The sequence below is a fragment of the Chiloscyllium punctatum genome, chromosome 22 (assembly GCF_047496795.1).
Source record: "Chiloscyllium punctatum isolate Juve2018m chromosome 22, sChiPun1.3, whole genome shotgun sequence".
Classification (NCBI taxonomy): domain Eukaryota; kingdom Metazoa; phylum Chordata; class Chondrichthyes; order Orectolobiformes; family Hemiscylliidae; genus Chiloscyllium; species Chiloscyllium punctatum.
The window spans coordinates 82,590,302-82,616,441 of NC_092760.1; the positions used below are offsets into that span (position 1 = coordinate 82,590,302).

The following is a 26,140-nucleotide window of genomic DNA, read 5'->3' on the forward strand; positions in this document are numbered from 1 at the left end:
GTAGATGGTGGACAGGCTTTGGGGCATCAGGAGGTGAATTACTTGCTGCAGGCTTCCTAGCCTCTGACCTGTCCTTGCAGCTACCTTGATTATATGGTGAGCTCAGTCAGTTTCTGGTCAAAGGTCAGCACAAGGAACTCATTTGTGGCTTGGTGTCATATTTTCTGATCACATGCTCAAATGATGTGCCTTGAAAACTTTTTTATTATGTCAAAGGTGTTATGGAAATATAACTCATTGTTGAAATCCCATCAGCTTAAGATAATTTATTTCTTGAAAGAACATAAGCAAATTATGTTTCCAGAAACTTGCAGTTTTTTAGCCTGTTCTGAAGTTTTTTGGTCTTAGATTTATATAATCAATTAATGAGTTGTGAATATTGTATTTGCTGGGGTGGGATTTGAACTCTGTCATGGGATGCTTCTGGATTGTTAGTACATTAACTGAGCCCCAATGCTGCTCAGTCTTTATATGTAAGACCATACGACCACAAGACATAGGAGTGGAAGTAAGGCCATTTGGCCCATTGAGTCCACTCTGCCATTCAATCATGGCTGATGGGCACTTCAACTCCACTTACCCGCATTCTCCCCATTGCCCTTAATTCCCCGAGACAACAAGAATCTATCAATCTTTGCCTTGTAAAGTACAGTTTCCACAGAGGAGTATCAGTATGATTATAAAACTGATGGCTCTCTTTCAAAATGATTTCATTCTGCCTGTACTTATGCACTCAGGTAATGTGTTTTTATCAGACATGGCACATTTGAAAGCCACAAATTATCACAGACTGCCTACAGTGTGGAAGCAGGCCATTTGGCCCAACAAGTCTCCACCAGCCAACCAAAGAGCGTCCCATTCAGATCCACACCCCTGCCCTTCCCATGATTAATCCACTTAGCCAGAACAGCCTGGACACGATGGGCATCCAATCCACCTAACCTGCACATCTTTGGATCATGGGAGGAAACCGGTGCAGCCGGAAGAAACCCACATAGACACAGGGAGATCGTATAGACTCACACAGCCAGTCGCCTGAGGCTGGAATCGAAACTGGGTTCTTGGAGCTGTGAGGCAGAAGTGCTAATCACTGAGCTACTGTGCCACCTGCATTGTTGCAGATATTTGATGCCCCCACCTCACCCCTTCCCCACAAGCTGCAGTGTCACTTTTTGTTTAGGATGGTATAAAATATTTTAAATTGCAGAACATATAGAAATTGACAATTCAACCAATTCATGAGGATCTTATCCATCTGCACAGCTTTGAACATGAGGGAAAACAATGATATGAAGAACAGGGGAACAAGTAATAATTAAAACAGTCTATGTACTAACCTTGTTAAAAACTGAAATATTGCATCAGGACAAGTCTCTTATTTGAAGTGGCACAGTGGCTCAGTGGTTAGCTCTGCTGCCTCACAGCATCATGGAACCTAGGTTTAATTCCTCACCTCAGGCGACTGTCTGTATGGAGTTTGCTCATTCTCCCCATGTCTGCGTGGGTTTCCTCTTGCAATTCAAAGATGTGCAGGTCAGGTGAATTGGCCATGCTAAATTGCCTACAGAGTTCAGGGATGTGTAGATTAGGTGCATTAACCGGGGTAAATATAAGGTTGGGGAATGGGTCTGGTGGGTTCCTCTTTGGAGGGTCAGTGTGGACTCGTTGGGCTGAAGGGCCTTTTTCCACACTGTAGGGATTCTATAATATGTTGAATGAGAGTGTACTCATAAATACCTGTCAAATGTGCCATTGAACTGATGCTGTAGATGTCAATAGACAATAGACAATAGACAATAGATGCAGGAGTAGGCCATTCTGCCCTTCGAGCCTGCACCGCCATTCAGCCATGGCTGATCATTCCTAATCAGTATCCTGTTCCAGCCTTATCTCCATACCCCTTGACTCCACTATCTTTAAGAGCTCTATCCAATTCTTTCTTAAATGAATCCAGAGACTGGGCCTCCACTGCCCTCTGGGGCAGAGCATTCCACACAGCCACCACTCTCTGGGTGAAGTAGTTTCTCCTCATCTCTGTCCTAAATGGTCTACCCCGTATTTTTAAGTTGTGTCCTCTGGTTCGGCATTCCCCCATCAACGGAAATATGTTCCCTCCTGCCAGAGTGTCTAGTCCTTTCATAATCCTATACGTTTCAATCAGATCCCCTCTCGGTCTTCTAAACTCAAGGGTATACAAGCCCAGTCGCTTCAGTCTTTCCGTGTAAGGCAATCCTGCCATTCCAGGAATTGACCTCGTGAACCTACGCTGCACTCCCTCAATAGCCAGAATGTCAACACTACAAGTAATGAAAAACCAGCATATGGGTGGCCAATTGCTGATCATGTGATGACCAATTAGCTGTACTTCAAGCAACTAGTAAATAACTGTAAGATATTTAATGGGATTGCTGTCTTCCAGGACACACACACAAGGAAAATGTGAAGCCTTTGTTAGTCAGACCAGTATGCAATCTGTCAAAACAGTTCAAAAAGGCGTGTTGTTTTGGACAAGAAGGAGACAAGGAAACCCTAGAGGTAAGATTGTTTTCCTAAACATCCGTTCCATTGTATATTTTATGTAAGTGAATAGTTTATGATCTAGTATTATTATTTGGGATCCTGGTCTCCGAAGTAGAGGTAAATGAGATTTTGGTTTCAGTTCCGTGAAAGTGACTTGATTTTCTCAGGATTCAGAAACAATATATTTTAAAACAGCAGGTCAAAACAACATTTCCAAGAAATAATGTCTGTTAATTTAAATGGCTGGACAAGGATCATGGTAAGGTAATTGCCGAAGTGTTTAACATATTGACCTTGTATGACCTACCAAGAAAGAGACTAGAGAGAGGACTGGAGGGAGGCAAATGTTGCTCCTCTTTTCAAGAAGAGGAATAGGGAAATCCCTGGCAATTACAAACCAGTCAGTCTTACGTCTGTGGTCAGCAAAGTTTTGGAAAAACTTCTGAGGGATAGGATTTATGACTATTTGAAAAAGCAGAGTGTGATTAAAGGCAGTCAGCATGGCTTTGTGAGGGAGCAGGTCGTGCCTCACAAATATTATTGAGTTCTTTAAGGAGGTGATGAGACAGGTCGATGAAGGTTGAGCAGCGGATGTGGTGTATATGGACTTCAGCAAGGCATTTGATAAGGTTCCCCAGGGTAGGTTTATTCATAAAGTCAGGAGGTATGGGATACAGGGAGATTTGGCTATCTGGATTCAGAATTGGCTGGCTGACAGAAGGCAGAGAGTGGTTGTAGATGGAAAGTATTCTGCCTGGAGGTCAGTGTTGAGTGGTGTCCTGCAGGGCTCTGTTCTTGGGAATCTACTCTTTGTAGCTTTTATAAATGACTTGGATGAGTAGGTTGAGGGGTGGGTTAGTAAATTTGCCAATGACACAAAGGTTGGGGGTGCCATTTTTAGTATCAAGGGCTATTGCAGGCTGCAATGTGACATAGACGGGATGCAGAGCTAAGAAATGGCAGATGGGCCTCAACCTGGATAAATGTGAAGTGATGCATTTTGGAAGGTCGAACTTTAATGCTGAATATAGGATTAAAGACAGGATTCTTGGCAGTGTAGAGGAACAGAGGGATCTTGGTGTTCAAGTGCATAGATCCCTCAAATTTGCCACCCAAGTGGATAGGGTTGTTAAGAAAGCATATGGTGTTTTGGCTTTCATTAACAGGAGGATCAAGTTTAAGAGCCACGAGGTTTTGCTACAGCTCTACAAAACCCTGGTGAGACCACACTTGGAATATTGTGTCCAGTTCTGGTCGTCCTGTTATAGGAAAGATACAGAGGCTTTGGAGAGGGTGCAAAGGTGGTTTACTAGGATGCTGCCTGGACTGGAGGACTTGTCTTACAAGGAGAGTTTGACTAAGATCAGACTTTTCTCTCTGGTGAGAAGGAGGAAGAGAGGTGACCTGATTGAGGTATACAAGATAGTGAGAGGCATGGATCAAGTCAATAGCCAGAGACTTTTCCCCAGGGCAGGATTGACTGGCATGAGGGGTCATAGTTTTAAGATATTAGGAGGAAGGTATAAAGGAGACATTAGAGGAAGGTTCTTTACGCAGAGAGTTGTGAATGCATGGAATGCATTGTCAGCGGTTGTGGTGGAAGCAGAGTCATCAGGGACATTTAAGCGACTGCTAGATGTGCACATGGATAGCAGTGAATTGAGGGGTGCCTGGGTTAGGTTATTTTCATTCAGATTAGGAATAATCCTAGGCACAATGTCATGGGCCGAAGAGCCTGTTCTATGCTGTACTTTTATATGTTCTATGTTCTATGTTCTAGGTCTAATTCAGAATTAAATATCCATATCAGTAGATGTACTGTATTTCCATTTGGATGGTCAGAGATATAGGCATAGGGTTAAACTGATATTGGGGGGAGGGGGCAGGAGGAGGAGGTGAGACTCCTTGGGGACAGGATATGAGAGTAAGAGGGAAAAGTGGGGGAAAATAGATTCTAGCAAAGAACTGGTGGAAGATTATTTCCAAACTGACAATCCTTCTAATGTCTCCTGGGTAACCAGTCAAGTGAGTCAGAACCCTCCGAATTTCCTGCTCAGATCTGGAGATATTTTCCAAGCATTCCAGAATTCTCGACCACAGACGTAAGACTGACTGGTCTGTAATTGCCAGGGATTTCCCTATTCCCCTTCCTGAAAAGAGGAACAACATTTGCCTGCCTCCAATCCTCTCTCTTGTCTCTTTCTTGGTAGACCATAATTATCCATAAGGCATTGAAACTGCCCAGGTATTTCCTAAAAAGTCAAAGGGTCGGATATTTTGAAAGAACCCAACACCCATCTTGTGGGTCATGTCTGCCTTTCTGAAGACTGGAAGACCTGTCTCATCTTCAGTATTTCAAAGTTTACCTTGATTTCATGGCCAGATTCAACATAGAATTATAGATTCCCTACATTGCAGGATCATGCCATTCAGCCCATTGGGTCCACACAGACCCTCCAAAAAGAACCCACCCAGACTCCTCCAACCCTGTTCCCTGCAATCCTGCAATACCCATGACTGATTCTCCTAACCTGCACATCTTTGGACTGTGGAAGGAAACCAGAGCACCCAAAGGAAAGTCATGCAGACACAAGGAGGACATGCAAATTCCACCCAGACAGTTGCCCAAGGGAGGAATTGAATGCAGGTCCCTGGCACTATGAGGCAGCAGTGCTAACCACTTCAGTGCCTCTGACAGAAAATCTGATAGCTGCTGTCACTCACCATTTTCCAACAAATTGCCCCCTCTGCAAATTCACATTTCAGGAAATAACTTCCATATGGACTGAGAATGAAAGACTAAGAATTGATATAACCACAATCTCATGCCATGAGTAAACAATTGGAAGTAATCAGGAAAAGATCAAAAGAAGAGCAACTCATTGATATCTCTGATCCAAATTGGTGCCAGATTGTGTTTCTCTGACTTTGCTTCCTTCCCCACCTATAACTTTTGTGTCTCATCTTGCATCTCTGTAAATCTGTTTTTATGTGAATAACAATTGTATGAAGGGGTAGAGTTTAAGTTAGAGATATAAATGAGCAATTCATGGTTCTTTCTCACCATTAATTAAAAACAGTTTTATTAAAATAATTTTTACAAAGTTAGTTTCTTGGTGCACACAGTCTTCTAACTTGAGTGAGACAGTTTGGTAAAATTGGGCAAAACGTTCACACTTGGGATGACTCCATGAATTGTGGGGCTCAATTTCTGATGCACTGCCCCAGCAGATCGAAACATTTTAAGCCCTGAAAGATGCTCTCACAATTTAAACAAATCTTAATTAGTGTTTAAAACAGTGCTCTATGCCTACCTCAAATTATGAGAAATCAACTATTCACCAATGTATCATGGTGATCGAAAAGTTCATTTACTGTCTGAAACACTGCATTTTGAAGCTCTATTTACTTAAGCCTTTTAATCTATCTATAATTAACCATCTCTTTTTTTTCAAGTTTTTATTCCCTAAATCATTTCTCATTTGCAAAAATGGCACATAGAGCTGCTCAATATTCCTTAAATTTATGAAATTTTCATACAACAAATACCAGTCCTGGTTCAATGGCCAGCAATCTCAGCTCTGACTCAGAGAGCTGTGGCTTCAGGTCCTATCCTGTGATTCAAACACATAAAGTTGGCTGTCACCCCAATGAGGAAGTGCTGCACTATCAGAAGCACCATCTTTTGAATCAACACTTAAGCCAACACTTTACTGACTGTCCTCCCTGGCTGATATTAAAGCTCTCATGACTTTACTCAAAACAGTTAGAGGAATTCTCTCTTGAAGGTAATGACTTGCCCAAGAGGATAACATATGGTTTGATAATCAAAATAACCTAGAGTAAAAAGAGTTTAAAGGAAAGCAATTTGACATTCTCTTTAGGCTTGAGTCACACTTTGATATTGATAATTGTACCTTAGTATGATCTTCCTAAGCTAAAATGTTTTGGAAAAATGTTCTTTTTCTTAACATGTGCATCATTATTTCCTTAGGAAGAGGACTATCACTTACAGTATCTTAAATTTACATTGCAGGCTAACAATGAAAATACATTGTCAGATAATTGTTTGACAAGGAAAATAAGCGAGGCGATGAATGTTCCATCGGCGCATATCCCAGAACAACACCTTCATTGTAATTTTGGTGTGATTAAAGATACCTATCTTTAGTTTCACAAGATAATTGAGATGGATGTTTAAGAACTGTGTGAATTCAAAATTCACGTCAGTGAACTGTTACTGAAGGAAGTGGGGAAAGAATTATTTCGACAGATATCGGTTAAAAATCACATGTTTGGTAATTCCACCACAGTTAATAAGTCAGATGGAAAAACCAACTTTCTCATTTTGCAACTCATTTTGAAGTTTATCATTTCAAAACTAGACCACAATAACAATGGGATTGAGTGGCTTTGGATTACTGACTCCGTTAGGAAGAGCAATTTCTGAACAACTGGAATATTGCTGTACATTCCAATTTTCATCAATGGGGTAATCAGCCTTTGTTTTATAGAATTTGATGGATCTATTCAAGTTAGCTGCTTGTTGCATTGAAACATTCAGTTGGATTATCCAATTCCCTTATTTCATCCAACCCTGTCACAATGTAGGGAATAACTTCCTCCTCCTTCTCCTCTTCCTCCTTGTCTCTGCTCCTTCTTCCACCTCTTCCTCTCCCATCCCTCATTCAATCATAACCAACTTCACAGACTAGGGACCACATCATTGTATTTTTCCTTCTCTCTGAACTGACTTTCAAACACAGCTTGGCCAGGATAGATGCTCTAATTACTGTAATGTGTCTGGATTAGTATTCAAGCCAAACTAATTCTCTAAGGCAGTGCTCAAATCTCACACCAGGAGCTGGTGGGATTTAAGATGTATTAATAGGTAATGTACTATTTCAGTGGGCAGCATGGTGGCTCAAGCCACCAGGGACCCGGGTTCAATTCCCGCCTCGGGTGACTGTGTGGAGTTTGTACATTCTCCTTATGTCAGTGTGGATTTCCTCCGGGTGCTCTGGTTTCCTCCCACAATCCAAAGATGTGCAGGTAAGGTGAATTGGCCATGCTAAATTACCCACAATTTCAGGTGCATTGGGCAGGGGAATGGGTCTGGATGGGTTACTCTTCGGAGGGTTGGCGTGGACTTATTGGGCTGGAAGGCCTGTTTCCATACTGTAGAGAATCTAATCTAATCAAGTAGATGGATTAGCAGTGCAAAATGATTGTGGTGAGCGACATGGCTGTAGGGTGGTAGGCTAAATGCTGACCTCTGAACACCTAAATGTGTTCTAAAAGGAAAGCGAGGTGGCATTGTTAGTGAAAGATAAAATCAGTGAAATAGTGAGAAACATAGAATATCAGAGGAGACCATTTGGTCCTTCAAGCCTGCTCTGTCATTTAGTATGATCATCCCACTCAGTATCGTGTTTTCTCTTTCCTCCGGTATCCTTCGATTCCTCTTTCCCCAGGAAATGCGTTTAACCCCTTCTGGAAAACAGTCAATATTTTGGCCACAATAAAAAGGACCTCAGTGAAGAAAATGTAGATATAGAATCTGTCTGGGTAGAGCGGAGAGGCAACGAGAGACAGTCGAGATTTGTTAAATTACCCATGAGTCTCCAAGCAATGACGAGGTAGGGAATGGTATTAAACACAAAATGAATGATGCATGCAAAAATGATGATCATGTGTGATTTTAATCTACATATAGATTGTGCAAACGACATTAGCAGTAATGCTGTGGTGGATTCAGTCCTGGAGTTTACACAAGATGGGTCTTTTAGACCAATATGTTGAGAAACGAACCAGGGAAAAGGCTGTAATAAAAGCAAAATACTATGAATGCTGGAAATCTTGAGTGCCGCAGAAACTAAGAAAGTCTGGCAGCTATTAGGAGGCGACCTGATAGAAGTGGAGAAAGAAAGAGATAATATTGTGAGTCCGATATGACCTTTGTTCAGAGCAGGGACTGAAAGGTGATAACCACCCAGGGTTTGCATCACAAGAGGTAGCTACAGAAGGAGAAGGTGCATCAGTTGTTATCTTGTAACGTTCTGTAGATCCTGGAATAGTGCCAGCAAACTGGGGGGAGAAAAACCTACTGGAAGTTTTTGAGAATGTAAATAGATGAGGGAGCCCCAGTAGATGAAGTTCATTTGGATTTCCAGCAAGCTTTTGATAAAACCCCACAAAAGAGGTTAGTGTGCAAAATCAGACCAAATGGGATTGTTACATATCTTATTGTGGATTGAGAATTGGTTAACAGGAAACAGAGACTAGAAATGTGCATACCCTTTTCAGAGTGTAATCAGCATTGAGTACTCGTACTGCAGGATCAGCTAATCACAATATATATCACTAATTTGGATGATGGAATCAAATATGATATCTCCAAGTTTTCTGATGAAACAAAACAAGGTGAGATAGTATATGGTGAGGCAGATATAAAGAGGCTTCAGGGTGTTTTGGACAAGTTGAGTGTTCAGGCAAATGCTTGGCAGATGCAATGTAACACGGAAAAGCATGGCTTTGTACACATTGGTAGGAAAAACAGTGTATTATTTAAATGGTAACTGTACACAAATCTTTCCTAAAGAAAGGGACCTTGGTGTCTTTGAACACTGGCCACTGAAAGCAAATGTACTGTGCAGTGAGCAATTAGGAAGGCAAATGCTATGTTGGCCTTTACTGCAAGAGTGTTTAAGTACAGGAGCTGCACAGGGGCTTTGGTGAGACTACACATGAAGCATTGTGTGCAGTTTTGGTCTCCTTACCAAAGAGATCATATGCTTGCTGTAGACGGAGGGCAGTTAAGATTCACCAGACTGAGTCCAGAGTTGGCAGGTCCACGATTGATTCCCCAAGGGGGGCTCTCACTGAAATGTATAGATTTCTGACAGGGCTGTACAGACTGGATGCAGTGAAGATGTTTCCCCATGGCTAAGACACCAAGAACAAGACATCATGGTCTCGGGATACTTGTAGACTATTTCAGACAGAGATGCAGAGGCATTTCTACACTGACAGGCTGGTGGACCTGTGGAATTCTCTGCTGCAGAAAGCTATGTGGGCCATGTCACTTCACTGTACATACTTAAGCAAGTAGTAGATTGATTTTTAGATACTAAGCATGTCAATGGATGTGGGAGGAGAGTGGTAGATTCGAGGTTCTATCAGGATTATGTTTGAATGTCAGAGTGAGCTTGATGGGCTTTTTGAACTACTCCTGCTTCTATTTCCAATGTTTAACTGATAAGATTTTAAAATTGAGAAAGAAATGGAGGAATGTTGAGGTTGTGCAGGACATTGGTGAGGCTGCTTCTGGAATACTGCATCCAGTTCTGGTCGCCCAGTTATTGGAAGGATATTATTAAGCTGGAGAGAGTTCAGAAGAGACATACCAGGATGTTACCAGAAATGGAATGTTTGAGTTATAAAGAAAGGCTGGATAGGCAGGGACAGCACGGTGGCTCAGTGGTTAGCACTGCTGTCTCACAGCGCCAGGGATCCTGGTTTGATTCCAGCCTCAGGCAATTGTCTGTGTGGAGTTTGCACATTCTCCCCATGCCTGTATGGGTTTCCTTCAAGTGCTCCGGTTTCCTCCCACAATCCAAAGATGTGCAAGTTGGGTGAATTGGTCATGCTAAATTGCCCTTCTGTTCAGGGATGTGTGGGTTAGGTGCATTTGTCAGGGGTAAATATAGGGTAGGGGAATGGGTCTGGTTGGGTTACTCTTCAGAGGGTCAGTGTGGATTTGTTGGGCCAAATGGCCTGTTTCCATACTGTAGGGATTCTAGGCTGGGATGTATTATACTGGAGTGATGGAGGTTGAGAGATGACCTGATATAAGTTTATGATGTATAGGTAGAGCTAATGGTAGTTGAATTTTCCCTACAATGGGCGATTCCAATATTAGGGGGCACACTAGAGAAATTTTAAAAAGATCAGTGCTCGGACTGCAGCTTTTTACAATATATATTAATGATATAGAAGATGGTATTAATAGTAACATTAGCAAATTTGCTGATGATACAAAGCTGGGTGGCAGGGTGAAATATGAGGAGGATGTTAGGAGATTACAGGGTGATCTGGACAGGTTAGGTCAGATGCATGGCAGATGCAGTTTAATGTGGATAAATGTATGGTTATCCACTTTGGTGGCAAGAACAGGAAGGCAGATTACTACCTAAATGGAGCCAAGTTAGGTAAAGGGGCAGTACAAAGATATCTGGGTATTCCTGTACACCAGTCAATGAAGGCAAGCATGCAGGTACAGCAGGTAGTGAAGAAGGCTAATAGCATGCTGGCCTTCATAACAAGAGGGATTGAGTATAGAAGCAAAGAGGTTCCTCTGCAGCTGTACAGGGCCTTGGTGAGACCGCACCTGGAATACTGTGTGTAGTTCTGGTCTCCAAATTTGAGGAAAGACATTCTGGCTATTGAGGGAGTGCAGCGTAGGTTCACAAGGTCAATTCCTGGAATCTTATATTGAAAGATTGGAGCGACTGGGCTTGTATACCCTTGAGTTTAGAAAACTGAGAGGGGATCTGATTGAGATGTGTAAGATTATTAAAGGATTGGACACTATGGAGGCAGGAAACATGTTTCCGCTGATTGGTGAGTCCCGAACCAGAGGACAAAACTTAAAAATAAGGGGTAGGCCATTTAGGACAGAGATGAGGAGAAACTTCTTCACCCAGAGAGTGGTGGGTATGTGGAATGCTCTGCCCCAGAGGCAGTGGAGGCCCAGTCTCTGGATTCATTTCAGAAAGAGTTGGATAGAGCTCTCAAGGATAGTGGAACCAAGGGTTATGGAGATAAGGCAGGAACAGAATACTGATTGAGGATGATCAGTCATGATCATAATGAATGGTGGTGCAGGCTCGAAGGGTAGAATGGCCTACTCCTGCACCTATTGTCTATTGTCTATTATATGAGAGGCAATTTCTTTTTACACAGAGGGTGATTTGCATGTGGAAGTCGTGGATGAGGGTACAATTGCAACATTTAAAAGGCATTTGGATAGGTATATGAATAGGAAAGGTTTGGAGGGATATGGGCCAGGAACAAGCAGGTGGGGCTAGTTTAGTTTGGGATTATGTTCAGCATGGACTGGTTGGACCAAAGGGTCTGTTTCCATGCTGTTTGACTATGACTCTATGAATGACAAGGTGAGAAGCTGGATGAATTAAGAGTAAATTCAGGTACAGTATGAGGAAGAGAGAATGAAACCAAGATTAGCCTAAAGACGGAGACAGAAAGGCATTCAGGTAAGAATGGAAAATTAAACTTAAAACATTTTATATGAGCTTGCACCATTGCAGTTGTTTCCTTTCCGGATTGAGGAGAGATTGAATGTTTTTTCACAAAAATTAATCTCACAATCAAAAGGATTCTTACACTGTTAAGTACCAGCCCTAACATTCTCTGGCAACTTTAACTGGAAATGAATGTATAAGTGAAGTAATTCCATAGAAGCCATGAAGAAATTGTGAGCGAACTTTTATTTTCACTGAGTTAATGGTGAAGTAACGCACGTGTTGCCTTGTATTTCCCAGTGTGTCTCCCTTCGCTATGCAGCATAAGTTTTACAAACTGGCACTTATGGGGCCAAGAGTGTGCCTGTATTCTTGTTATCATAGAAGAACCTTAAAATCCACAGTGTGGAAGCAGGCCATTTGGCCCATTGAGTCCATACTGACCCTCTGAAAAGTATCCCACCCTGACTCCGCCCTTTACCCTATCCCTGTAATTCTGCATTGCCCATGGCCAATCCACCTAACCCGCACACCTTTGGACTGTGGGAGGAAACCAGAGCACCCAGAGGAAACCCACACAGACACAGGGAGAATGTCTGTGTGGAATTTTCACAGTCACCCAAGGGTGGAATCGAACTGTGTCCCCGGTGCTGTGGGCCGGCAGTACTAATCATTGAGCTACCATGTCTATGTAATCAATATAAAAACACACACTAAGTAATAGAAGTGCCATGGAGGGAGTTTACCCATCACTATGATACTTTATTTATACCGTGAACCACTTAAATAATAATGCAACTTTGCCTTTAAAAAAAACTTACTGGCAGGCACCTTGTCACTACTACCCTTAACTGACAACTCGGACTTCATGGAAATTATGATAATACAGTAAATTTCCTGTATTTCTGAGATATAATTTTTGCTGGTTTATCAAAAGGGCTGGTCATAAGGTCAGGTTAAAACACATTTCACTCCATATTCCTGGATAATTTACACATCAACAATGGTTTGAACGTTAAAAGTGCTGTTATGTTTTGAGCAAATTGTGATCCAATGTGAGACTTCCGGAGGAGACAGTGTGACAACTGGACTCCCCTGGAAACAACCCCTAGGAAACAGTATGGACTGCAGATGAAGGAACCCATAGTCAATCATTGGGAAGCTGGAAAATCGTAGGAGGTAAGACAGCATCCGAGCTGCAGGAAGGTCAAGATTTTGGCCCAGAACATTGATTTTCCTGCTCCTCAGATGCTGTCTAGCCTGATGTGCTTTTCCAGCTTCCCATCTATTGACTCTGGAAACAATCCCTGTTTTTGTATAGTGGCATTATGGAGTTATACTCTGGCTGTGTCAATCATAGAGTATATTTTCACTCATCCAAACATTGATATGCATACAATTATTTATTAATGAAAATTCTGATATCCAAATCTGTATAATACAGTCATTACAATTTGTACATGTAAATCTTACAAAATTAAACATAGCATTTCGTAAATATTACGGTACAGGCCCAAGCAAATTTACCACGTGGTTTGTGTCATTTTTATGCTTCAGATTATACACACACACAAAAAAATAACTGTACGCTTCACTCCAGGTGTGGCATTTTAAACCTGGTGATTGAATTGCAAGTTGTAACCAGCCTCATAAAATAGTGCTCTCATAATTCTTCGAGTAATAGATGCATGCAGTACAGAAGAGACCCTTGGGCCTATCAAGTCTGTACTGCCATTTCTCAGAAGAAAGATTGTTATGGCGGAACAAAAAGTTTATTGACTTTTGAACTCTTATTTCATCAAGAGACAAGTTTGACACCCTAAACATCTGGTCAAGGAAAATACTTTAGTCTTGAAGTCTCAAGGAAGAATATGATAAAATAACAACTACATCAGACCCGATAGCAGTGCTTTAATTACAGCGGGCTTTTGACCAACAGCATTCTTACTGTTCTCAAAAATACCTCAAATGCCATATTCTAAGTGATGCATCGAAATAAACATGACACTATTCAAGTCATGCTAGCTCTTCTCAGATTGAAGAACAAATAGTTTCTGAAGCAGAACAGCAAACCATTGTAGCACTCTCTATTTGAAAATGAACTGCTTATTAATCATCCCTTGCAAAATTTGCAAATATAAGTTGCATGCAGCATCATGTTATTTGGTAATACAAAATACAGAGCAATTTAACTAACAAAATATATCTTCATTCACCAGAGTAATATTTTGCAATAACTTAACGGGGGTTCCTGAGAACTGAGTGCACTTCTTAACTTGTAAACTGCATTCTTAATTCTTAAGTCTGGATGATTTCCACTTAAGGACAGTATGAAGCTTTAACCTAAGATTAAATGATTTTAAGATTAGTCATAAAAGGAAGGACAAATTGCATACAACCTGTTCTTTTTGTCGTTGCCTGACTGGAATTTAGCTTCTGAACATGAAGCTGACCGACTGAGGATTAAACTCACTGACAGCAAATTACCATTTTCTACAAACTCAAGACTTTCCCTAGAACCACTTCCACATCACCATTATTACTTTGTTGTGCAGAGGGACGGGGTGGGGGTGGGGTGGGGGTGGGGTGGGGGGGTCCCACCAACTTCCAGGAAAAACTGGAAGGTAAATGCATTTCCAAATATTGAGACGAAACAACGATGACCCTCATTTCATTTGCAAACAAGTGGGGAATGGAATTTTTTAAAATCTTAAATGTACTAGAAAGGTGATCAAAAGAGAAAAATGGGCCCAGGAAAATAAAAGTGTGCAGTACAAATTGTCTTGATCCTGTGAGAATGTTGGCTAAGAACAGCTGAAAAGCCTGATAGGTTTGAATGGTCTTTAACATGAGAGAATACCCAAAATAGTGTATATTGTGAATCATAATATCTTCTAATTATTGGTAAAGAGCAATATGCCCTCCCCAAGCAGAATTATGCCAAGCAAAATCAATAATTAAGACACGAATAACATGGAAGTCCTGACAGGCTCAAAAAACTCAATACAATTTAGTTCAGAGGACCAAAAATTGCTTGCCTCAGAGTTCCTGTGGACACTAGGAAGGATTTTTCTTTGATGTTAAGAAACAATCATTATTGACCATTATTTCTGTTTTGACTGAAGCCCTGAAGGAAGCAGTTTATGTCAATATGTACATATTGTCAAATCTGGTCTCTCTCTATGAGCCACGACCTGATTGAAATTATAGAGTTATTCAGGAACAAGTCCAAGTACATGCAGAGGCGATGCTTCCATTTCTGGGAGAATCTAGGACCAGAAGTCACCTCAGCCTTGGAGTAAATGGTCACCTATTTAAGACTGAGATGACTGGGGTCCTGAATCTGTGGAATTCTTTACTACAGAGGGCTATCGAAACTGGGAATGTTCAAGAATATTTTTAAAATATAATGATATGGAGGAGCCAGTGTTGGACTGGGGTGGACAAAGTTAAAAATCACACAACTCCAAGTTATAGTCCAACAGGTTTAATTGGAAGCACACTAGCTGCTTCCTCATCCTTCAACCACCTAATGAAGGAGCAGGGCTCTGAAAGATAGTGCTTCCAAATCAATCTGTTAGACTATAACCTGGAGTTGTATGATTTTTAACTTTAAAAATATAACTTATATTATAAACTATAAGTTAAGAATATTCTCAGCTTAGATGGAAAAAAGAATTTAGTCAGTGAGGAAATAAAGGGAATAGGGATAAAGGAGGAAAGAGGAGTTGAGGATTATACAATCAGTCATATTCTCATTGAATGGTGGAGCAGATATGAAGGGCTGAGTGGCCTACGTCTGCTCATACATCTTAAAAACTAATGGTGAAGATTTAAGACCCTTCAAGAGGGGCCTCTTGGTTCGAAATCGGTCAAAAGAATCTTGAGGGGTCTTAGATCTTCAATGGTAGTTACAGTGTTTTTATGGGTGGCACAGTGGCTCAGCGGTTGGCGCTGCAGCTTCACAGCGCCAGGGACCCGGGTTCGATTCCTGCCTTGGGTGACTGTCTGTGTGGAGTTTGCACATTCTCCCCGTGTCTGCGTGGGTTTCCTCTGGGTGTTCTGGTCTCCTCCCACAATCCAAAGATGTGCAGGTCAGGTGGATTGGTTATGCTAAATTGCCCATAGTGTTAGGTGCATTAGTCAGAGGGAAATGGGTTACTCTTTGGAGGGTTGGTGTAGACTTGTTGGGCTGAAGGGCCTATTTCCACACTGTAGGGAATCTTACAAAAAAACCTGGGTATCAGGAAACAGGCTAGCATGATAACTTATCGAAATAATGTGAATAAACAATCACTAGTCTTGCTGTAACCCCATACGGAATAACAGGATTAATCATCTAGAATACACTGAGGATTATTCATGCAATAATAACCTAGTTAAAATTAGTCAAAATTGGCGCATAAGGAGAACAGCTTGCTTAACCAAGCCCTTAGTTGAAAAATGTGATGCTGGAAAAACACAGCAGGGCAGGCAGCATCTGAGGAGCAGGAGAATCGACATTTCGGGCACAAGCCCTTCCTCAGGAAACATCGATTCTCCTGCTCCTCGGATGCTGCCTGGCCTGCTGTGTTTTTCCAGCATCACATTTTTTTCAACTCTGATCTCCAGCATCTGCAGTCCTCACTTTGTCCTAACCAAGCCCTTAGACTCCTTCAAGAAAGGAACAAGCCTGGTGGACTGAGGGATGTGTGTTTTTTATATTCATTCACAGAATGTGGGCATCATTGGACAGGCCAGTATTTATTCCCCATCACTAATTATCCAGAGGGAAATTAAGAGTCAAACACATTGCTATGGGTCTGCAGGCACATGTAGGCCTGATCAAGTATGGATGGTCAATCTTTACCTGAAGGAGATCAGTGAACCAGAAGTGCTTTTCCTGGCAATTGACACCAATTTCATGATCATTCTCAGATGCTTAATTCTGTAACAAGACTTCAAATAACAAAGTTAAAATGCAAGAGACTTAGGATAAAACTGGAGGTTGGATGAGAGATAGGATATTGGTTAAAGAATGAAAAACATCGGCTATAAAAAAGAATTATGTCAGGACAAGGGGAAATACTCCATGCCATTCCCTAGTGCTCACTGCGGAGAGGACTGAAACTTTTATGTAACTGATTTGGAAAAAAACATTTGAGACCTCAGGTCCTCATTAAGCCAAGACAGCTTGGTTCAAACAACAGAAATTACAGATGCTTTGGTTTAAAAATACAGATTTAAGAAACTTGGTCAAATCAATAAGATTTAGTCACAAAATGGTTAAAATTCCAATAATACTTCAGGGTGGTGAAATGACTGCACCTGATGGCAGTACCAATTGAGGGATCAGAAAAACTGTAAGCAACAATAGGTGGATACAATGAGCAAAATTGTACTAAAATGTTAAAAATCACACAACACGAGGTTATGATCCAATAGGTTTCTTTGGAAGCAACAGCTTTTGGAGTGCTGCTCCTTCATCAGGTGGTAATGAAGAAGAAACGCTCTGACAGCTAGTGCTTCCAAATAAACCTGTTGGACTATAACCTGGTGCTGTGTGATTTTTAACTTTGTCCACCCCAGTCCAACATTGGCACCTCCACATCATGTGCTAAAATAAAATATGGTTCAATAAAAGTTGATTGCAAAGGAGCAAGACACTTTTGAGCAATTTTTTCAACGTTTAACAGCAGAAATGATAATGAAATTCCTCATCATGAAAATATGTTGACTCAAGGTATCGTATCAGTGGCTGTTTCCAAGATTAGTCTGAGATAGTAGATGCTTTGCAGTGTTGCAACAGGATAATAAGAAAGAACATTTAATTTTGAAATAGAAGTAGGAAAGATCTTAAATTGTTATTCCCTTATAATGAATCAAAATTCTATAAACTGTAGGAAATATTGAAAACCTGAAATGAGTACGTGCTGAGTATTTTACTTGCAAGCATGCAAGGCTAAAGCTTACCAAATGTAACTTAGGTGACACAAGTAGAAAAATGTGCAAAAGAGGCCAAGTTGTACCATATAGAAATTGCCTCAATCATAGAGGCTTTGCTGTAATTTGCATGCAAACACAATAATGGAGAGCAATAACAATTCATACAGATATTTGAAGTCACTAATACAGAATGGTTTTTCAAAAAAATACTTAAAACATCTCAGTTGTTGTTACATTTCTCTAGTTATCAGGTATACTCAAGAATGAGTGGGTGAATGGAATGAATTTGTTAAAGTATACAACCATTCCAGGTTCATCTTTTCAAATTGCTGTTTATCAGCCATCTAGCTAAATGTTGAAGGCAAAAAAAGCAATGTGCCAAAGGTACATAAATTAATAACCAATGGAGGAAGTGCACAATGAGCTATAAAATGCTCCTTCTCATTGTCACCTTTGCTTATGCTGCATCCATGGGTGGAAGGAATGAACTTGAAGGAAGAGGTAAATCTTGCATAAACCATTAGCCTCTCAACTTCACCTTAAATAATTACAAATATAGGAAGAGGTGAGTTTTGAATGATTCATAGAAACATAACTTTCTCAGAACACCGCAAATTGAGATTTACACTGACAACTGACGACATGTACAACAAATGAAATCAATTGCACTATACAATATTCCTGTATATTAGGTAAGAAAGTAATGAACTGTTAGTCACAATGCATAGCTCAGGATTTAAATTGTGCCAGTTGTTTGCCATGTCCTTATATTGTGAAACTTCACTTTATTTTAAGACATTCCTGTGTAATCTATTATTCAAGCAATATTTTTTGGGGATGAAAGTTCCAATTATGATATTATGATATTGAATCCTATATTATGTAAGGCTCATCAGTGATGCCCAACATTCTGAACTGCATAGTAATAACTTAATTGCACTGCTACACACCCCCCATCCCACGAGTCAGAAAAACATAATGACTGCCAATGGGCAAATTAAAGAATTTCTTCTAGCGAGCCATGATAATAAGGAAGCTAGCCCAATTAAATATTTCATATTCTTGTATAGTATCACTGTTGTCGCGTATAGGCATCCAAGCTAATACTAAAGTTACTACAAATGGTTGGTGGATTTGATTTTGATGTGGTAGTCTTACAACAGACCTTTTTTAAACCCGTGACCCCTAAATCACTGGAATCAATATGTACGGTTCCCGTACTGGTATTGACCTGATTTCTACTCCTGTAGATCCCAAGCCCTTTATAGCTTCCATATAACAAAATCAGGAAATAACTGTGATATGAATGTTAAAGTTTGTGTGTTGCATTGTGCTTGCATATTACATTTTAGGTTAACTGAAACAAACTATGAGATGCGAGATGCAACGGGTCCCTGCATGGGTAACAAGCAAAGAAATAGACAAGACATTGAAACAAGAAGAAGAAAAAAAAAGAGATGCTAACAAGATACACACATGTAAATGTTTAAGTCTTGCCATTATGCAACACCAAGTGTGAATTATCTCTGGACAGGGTTTCAGTGACATTGACACTAACCTGCTCTGGGAAGAAAGTCAACTTCATATGGCGAGATTCCTCATAAGAAAACATCTCACTGTGGGTTGTTATGTTGTGGAATGTCCCGTCAAATTTATAGATCTTGAAGGTATTCTTTTGCATTCTTTCGTTATCTTTATGGGAACAGATTTATCCTGTTTTGTGGTGTCAGGCAATACACACTTTATCCCCATTCACTGTGCATTATTTATCATTTATATGGAAAGCTGCCTGAATTTAATGCTTCCCATTCTAGTATGTGGTATGCAACAAGCACATGAATGAAGGTAAGCATCAGATGATACACAAGAGAACACGTTATCCATCAGCTGTACTATAACAAGAAATCTGAAGTAGGATATCGAAAAGGAAGTCACCTTTCATTGCCCACTGGTGCTTTCTTGCTTTGTACAACACAAATGTAACTCTGAAAGCTGGTTTGATTGACGGATTAATACACATAGGTGTCATGATCCTCTGTAATACTACTTAGACCTAGTGTCAGCCAATAATAAAGATCACTTTTCCTCATTTCTCGCTTGGTTTAAATGGTGCAATGTTAACAAGATAGCGAAAGGGTGAGCACCTTCAAAACAGAGAAAAGCAGACACTTGTAAATGGCTTACAATAGCATGGCCATTAGCAATAGAATATTAAGCTGAAATACTGATTAAAGCTTGCAAACCCTAATCTGATGTATACAGGTTAGATCTTGAAAATGTTTCCTTGCAGTGGTTCAGTATTAGCCCAGCAAAGCCACCTGTGTTTCTGGCTGCTGTCAACTCTCTGACCAACAAGTTTCTCAAAACAGTCTGAGAAAACTAAAAGAAATGGATGGAGGAACAAACATCAGCAGAGATTAAAAATGAGAGGGGACTGTCGTACAAATAAACCTCTCATTCTTTGGTATGGATGGACCATATGATGTTGTGATGTGAGCTCATGTTGATTTGTATAGCATTATTCAAAATTAAACACCCAACCACCATGAGGTTAACACTTGACTTCCATGATTCTTTTAGGTGCCAGATAGATCTGGAATCCAAAGGACAGACAAAGAATTCAACTCCTTCCTCCTTTTCTTTTGAAATCATGCATTTGAGAATTTTATAATTATATTAAAAAGTCATATCTATATATGTATAAAACTTGCAAGAGCTTGTGCAGCATAGCTGGCATCTCCATTCTCTGTAGAAGTGCAGTTCCTCTGGATTGTCCGTTGGTTAGTCTCATTGTTTGAACTAAGGCCATTCGTGGTGATATCTCTTCCCATTTTTTTTCCGTTCCCTCTGCAGATGTTCCAGTTCCGCCTCGTACATCATTTCTTGAACGAGGTACTTTTCACGCCTCATCCGGTCACACAGGTCTTTGGGCATATCTGGGATTAGGTAGGCTATAAAGGATTTGATGCCAAACACTAAGTGCTAAAAATAAAACAGAAAACATAGTTTCAACACAGATCATCATCATCCACATCCAATTCCTTCACACTATCTTTAACCCTTTGGGCTGAATCTTGCCAAAAAAGAGCGTGGAGTAATTTTATTAAATTTCACAAGGATGTTTCTCCACAGGCTCTAGCCAATTTTCTTGGCTATCTTCCCAAAATTGCCTCATTATCTATGCACCACATCCCTATGGTACCCCGTTTTTCACAGAGTCACAACGGTATTCAGCACGGAGACAGGCCCTTCGGCTCAACTCATCCATGCTGACCAGAGATCCTAAGCTAGATAGGATGCTCTTTGAAGGGTCAGTGTGGGTTCAATAGGCCAAATGGTCTCATTGTGCACTGTAGGGACACAATGATTTAATGAGGAGCATGTTTGAGCAGGAGATGACCTCCTCCTTGACAGATTGCCCTCCTCGACAAAGATAATCCTTGAAATAAAATACCCTTCAAGGGAAATTCAAATTCTTTTCAAAATGGCGGCAGTGTCAAACGCTACATCTGGAGCTTGTCTGCTCCGTCCAATCTTTTTCTTTTTATTTCTCTTATTGTTCTCCTCTCTCTCATGTGTTTTTTCTCTCTTCTATCAGTAGTGCAGAGTAGAGTGGGGTTGCGCAGCAAACTTGAAGTGAAAGTGGCTACTGTTGGGAACCAGTAGCACCCAGTCTGACCATGTGGAAGCAATGAGAGAAAATCTGTAATATTTATCTTTTTAGCTTTATTGTTTACTTTCTTAACTTACACTTATGCAATGTATATCTGTAATATAGTGTACTTTTTTTCATTTTTCTTTCTTTTTTTGCACCAAAGACTTGCACCCAGGTAGTTTGTACCTAAGATGGTGCTGTGTGTTGGCGACATTGTTCACTTTTCACTGCACTCCTGTTCTTTTGTAGCTTGAGTACACGTGACAATAAACCTAATTCTAATTCTAATTCTAAAAGGACATTGTCATTGAGATTGGTATTCAAACCTTATCTCCCAGCAGGTTACTAGCCACTTATTTATTTTGGATGTCGGTTTGCTCGCTGAGCTGGAAGGTTCATTTTCAGATGCTTCGTCACCATACTAGGTAACATAATCAGTGAGCCTCCGGTGAAGCACTGGTATTAGTGACCCACTTTCTATTTTTGCTTTTAGGTTTCCTTGACTTGATGATGTCATTTCCTATACTAATGTCATTTCCTGTTCTTTTTCTCAGAGGACGATAGATGGTGTCTAAATAATGTGTTTGTTGATTGAGTTCTGGTTGGAATGCCATGCTTCTAGGAATTCTTGTGTGTGTCTCTGTTTGGCTTGTCCTAGGATGGATGCATTGTCCCAATCAAAGTGGTGTCCTTTCTCATCTGTATGTAAGGATATGAGTGATAGTGGGTCATGGCTTTTTGTGGCTAGTTCATGTATCCTGGTGGCTAGTTTTATGCCTGTTTGTCCAATGTAGTGTTTATTACAGTTCTTGCACAGTATTTTGTAAATCATGTTAGTTTTGCTTGTTGTCTTTATTGATTGTTTCAAGTTCATTAGCTGCTGTTTTAGTGTGTTAGTGGGTTTGTGATCTACCATGATGCCAAGGGGTCTGAGTAGTCTGGCAATCATTTCTGAGATGTCTGTGATGTAGGGGAGAGTGGCTAAGGTTTCTGGATGAGTTTTATCTGCTCGTTTGGGTTTGTTGCTGAGAAATTGGCGGACTGTGTTCAGTGGGGACCTGTTCTTTTTGAACACACTGTATAGGTAATTTTCCTCTGTGCTGCAGCGTGCGGTGGCTCATTGAAATAATGTTCTAATGCAGCTTCATTTATGGTTGTTGGGATGATTGATTCTGTATTTCAGTATTTAGTCCATATGTGTTGTTTTCCTGTCGCCGCTAGTTTGAAGTTCCACATTGGCTGTCCATATGACCCACTTGTCACTAGTATCCTTACATACAGATGAGGAAGGGCTTCCTGAAGAAGGGCTCATGCCCGAAACTTCAATTCTCCTGCTCCTTGGATGCTGCCTGACCTGTTGTGCTTTTCCAGCAACACATTTTCAGCTTACACACAGATGAGGAAGGATACCACTTTGACTGGGACAATACATCCATCCTAGGACAAGCTAAACAGAGACATGCACAAGAATTCCTAGAAGCATGACATTCCAACCGGAACTCTGTTAACAAACACATCAATTTTGGACACTATCTAATACCCGCTGAGAAAAAAGAACAGGAAATGGCATCACCAACACAGGAAATGACATCACCAACCCAAGGAAACCCAAACACACATATATGGAAAGTGGGACGTAACACCAGCACGTCACCGGAGGCTCACTGATGATGTTGTCTAGTATGGTGACAAAACATCTGAAAATGAATCTTCTAGCTCAGCAAGTAAACTTACATCTAGAACCTCAACCTGAGCTACAAATCTATTCAAAACAATCTTGGGTTAATAAGGAACATTGCAAGCCATTTGTGCTTCACGCACATGAACATAGCATAGCATTGTTGTCAGAATTTTACCAGACCAAACGGCTGCTCTCTCGTTAGTGTGTGTGTGAGAGAGAGAGAGAGAGAGAGCTATGACTAAGGGGAAAGGTTGAGAAGGAAAGTCCTTCATGGTAACTTCAGCTGGGGTGGACATTGAATTCACATCACACTGCTTTACTAACCAACCACCTTAGCTAAACTGACCCCTTCACAGGATCAAAGTCACAACCTCGCAATATTATTTCTAAATGGGAAAGTTGGAAAAAAATTACTTAGTATGATGTCTACCCTGAATATAATCCAGTTATAATTGGGCATTCTTCCTCCACTATATATATCTCATATTCCTTTTCTTTCCCATTCTCCTCACCTCACCTCACCTCCCCTCCACAAATTCTGACACATCTCCTGAAAGGCAACAAAGATAGTTGGATTGTTTTCCAGTCATACAGAACTGGAGTATTGCTGAAGGGACACATTAGGCCAAAATCTTTTCTGACTTGCCCTAGTCAGAACGATTCACAAGAATCATCAAAGTAAAGGGAGCACAACATGCATCCTGCTGGAGAGAAGATTCCTGATTCATTGTCACATGGTGTGTGAGTAGAATCATTGCATCCCTACAGTGTGGAAGCAGACCATTCAGCCTATTGAGTCCACACTGACGCTCCAAAGATCATCCCACCCAGACCCACAACCCTGCCCCCCCAACCTCATCCCAATAACCCTGAATTTCCCACAGCCAATCCACCAGCCTGCACATGTTTGAACTGTGGGATGAAACCAGAGCACCCGAAGGAAACCCATATGGCCAGGGAACAAACGTACAAGCTCCTTACACAATCCATCCAAGGCTGGATCGAACAGGCACTGCTTGCAATGAGTTGAGAATGTGTTGCTGAGAAAGCACAGCAGGTCAGGCAACATCCAAGGAGCAGGAAAATCTATGTTTCAAGCCGGAGCCCTTCGCCAGAAAACCCAAAACGTTGATTCTCCTGGTCCTCAGATGCTGCCTGACCTGCTGTGCTTATTTAGCAACACACTCTCAACTCTGATCTCCAGCATCTGCAGACCTCACTGACTGCTTGAAATGAGTGAGGCATTGCTATGAAAAATGCACCAGTTAATAATGACTGCTAGATAATTGTCATGTTTTAGTTATGTGTTAAATTTTCTCTGATTGATGAAAACTTTGAGTAATGAACCCGTGGAGGGCTGTCACCTATTCTTTTGAGTTGAAGCAGATGAAGTTTTTGCATATTTCCTCTCTGTCTGCACAAAAGAGGGCCCTATGTTTTTTTTTAATATTCACTCATGGGAATTTGAGCATCTCTGACTAGAGTCATAGATTCATAGAGATGTACAGCATGGAAACAGACCCTTTGGTCCAACCCGTCCATGCCGTCCAGAAACTCCAACCCAATCTAGTCCCACCTGCCAGCACCCGGCCCTTATCCCTCCAAACCCTTCCTACTCATATACCCATCCAAATGCCTCTTAAATGTTGCAATTGTTCCAGCCTCCACCAGCCTCCTTCTCTGGCAGCCCATTCCATACACGTACCACCCCCTGCATGAAAATTTGGCCCTTAGGTCTCTTTCATATCTTTCTCCTCTCACCCTAAACCTATGTCCTCTACGTCTGGACTTTGTCTATTTATCCTATCTATGCCCCTCATAATTTTGTAAACCTCTATTTGGTCACCCCTCAGCCTCCGATGCTGCAGGGAAAACAGCCCCAGTCTGTTCAGCCTCTCCCTATAGCTCAGATCTTCCAACCTTGTCATCCTCGTAAATCTTTTCTGAACTCTTTCAAGTTTCACAACATCTTTCCAAGAGGAAGGAGACCAGAATTGCACACAATATTCCAACAGTGGCCTAACCAATGTCCTGTACAGCCGCAACATGACCTCCCAACTCCTGTACTCAATACTCTGACCAAGAAAGGAAAGCATACCAAACGCCTTCTTCACTATCCTATCTACCTGCGACTCCACTTTCAAGGAGCTATGAACCTGCACTCCAAGGTCTCTTTGTTCAGCAACACTCCCTAGGACCTTACCATTAAGTGTATAAGTCCTGCTAAGATTTGCTTTCCCAAAATGCAGCACCTCGCATTTAGGGAAGATAGTATCCTGTCCTACTCTGGTGCACATGAGACTCAGAACCACAGCGATGTGGTCGCATCTAAAATGACCCCAGTAAGCCATTGAGTTCAACGGCAATTAGGGATGGACAGCAAATGCTGGTTTTGACAGTGATAGTCAAATCCCAGACAAGCAGAAAGAAAAGAATTGCAGCTACATTTAAGACAAAATTCTTGTTAGACAATTAAATAGTTTTCTTTCACCACACTCCCTAGGACCTTACCATTAAGTGTATACATCCTGCTAAGATTTGCTTTCCCAAAATGCTAAGCACATCAAATGTCTGTAATGCTGCTCTCACTGTTCTCTGCAGTAAAACTGTTAAAACCTGAAGAATTTGTTCAAGAATACGACCTTTGCTATTTTAAATATTGCAATTTGATTCTGATACTCAAACCTCATGGATCCCAAAACTTGAGCTTATGCAGTAGCTTGTTCAACCTTTCAAGCTTTAGTGTGAAATCCAACATTTTCTCTTTTCGAAACCACGCTGAGAACTTTGAACAAATTGCAGCTCAGGAGCACAGTCATGAAAATATTAATGAGCCCCTTTTGGACAGGAGAGTTGAAGAACAATTACATGGCTAATTAGGTTGCATAGTTGGTCAGGCGTAGTGAGCACCACTGGATCAGCTCCATCCCCTTGTCTGCGTGGGTTTCCTCCGGGTGCTCCCATTTCCTCCCACAGTCTAAAGATGTGCAGCTCAGATGGATTAACCATGGGAATGCAGGGTTGGAATGGTTTGGGTGGAATGCTCTTCAAAGAGTTTGTGTGGACTCAATGGGCTGATTGGCCTGTTTCCACGCT

At 41.1% G+C, this 26,140-nt stretch overlaps 2 protein-coding genes across 6 annotated transcripts in view; one reads left to right on the forward strand and one right to left on the reverse strand.

The window, feature by feature from the left end:
• Nucleotides 1-7,421, forward strand: part of slc5a12 (solute carrier family 5 member 12) — a 59,821-nt gene extending 52,400 nt beyond the window's left edge. Inside the window, exons 14-15 of the mRNA XM_072591782.1 lie at nt 2,420-2,535; nt 6,557-7,421. Of these exons, the coding sequence (XP_072447883.1) occupies nt 2,420-2,535; nt 6,557-6,691 (251 nt within the window). The 3' untranslated portion in view covers nt 6,692-7,421. The remainder of the gene's footprint in view (nt 1-2,419; nt 2,536-6,556) is intronic.
• An 8,927-nt stretch (nt 7,422-16,348) lies between these two features.
• Nucleotides 16,349-26,140, reverse strand: part of ano3 (anoctamin 3) — a 573,601-nt gene continuing 563,809 nt past the window's right edge. For all 5 annotated transcript variants that reach the window (XM_072592732.1, XM_072592727.1, XM_072592730.1 and 2 more), the window contains one exon: nt 16,349-20,690. In XM_072592732.1, coding sequence (XP_072448833.1) covers nt 20,508-20,690 — 183 coding nt within the window. In that variant the 3' untranslated portion in view covers nt 16,349-20,507. The remainder of the gene's footprint in view (nt 20,691-26,140) is intronic.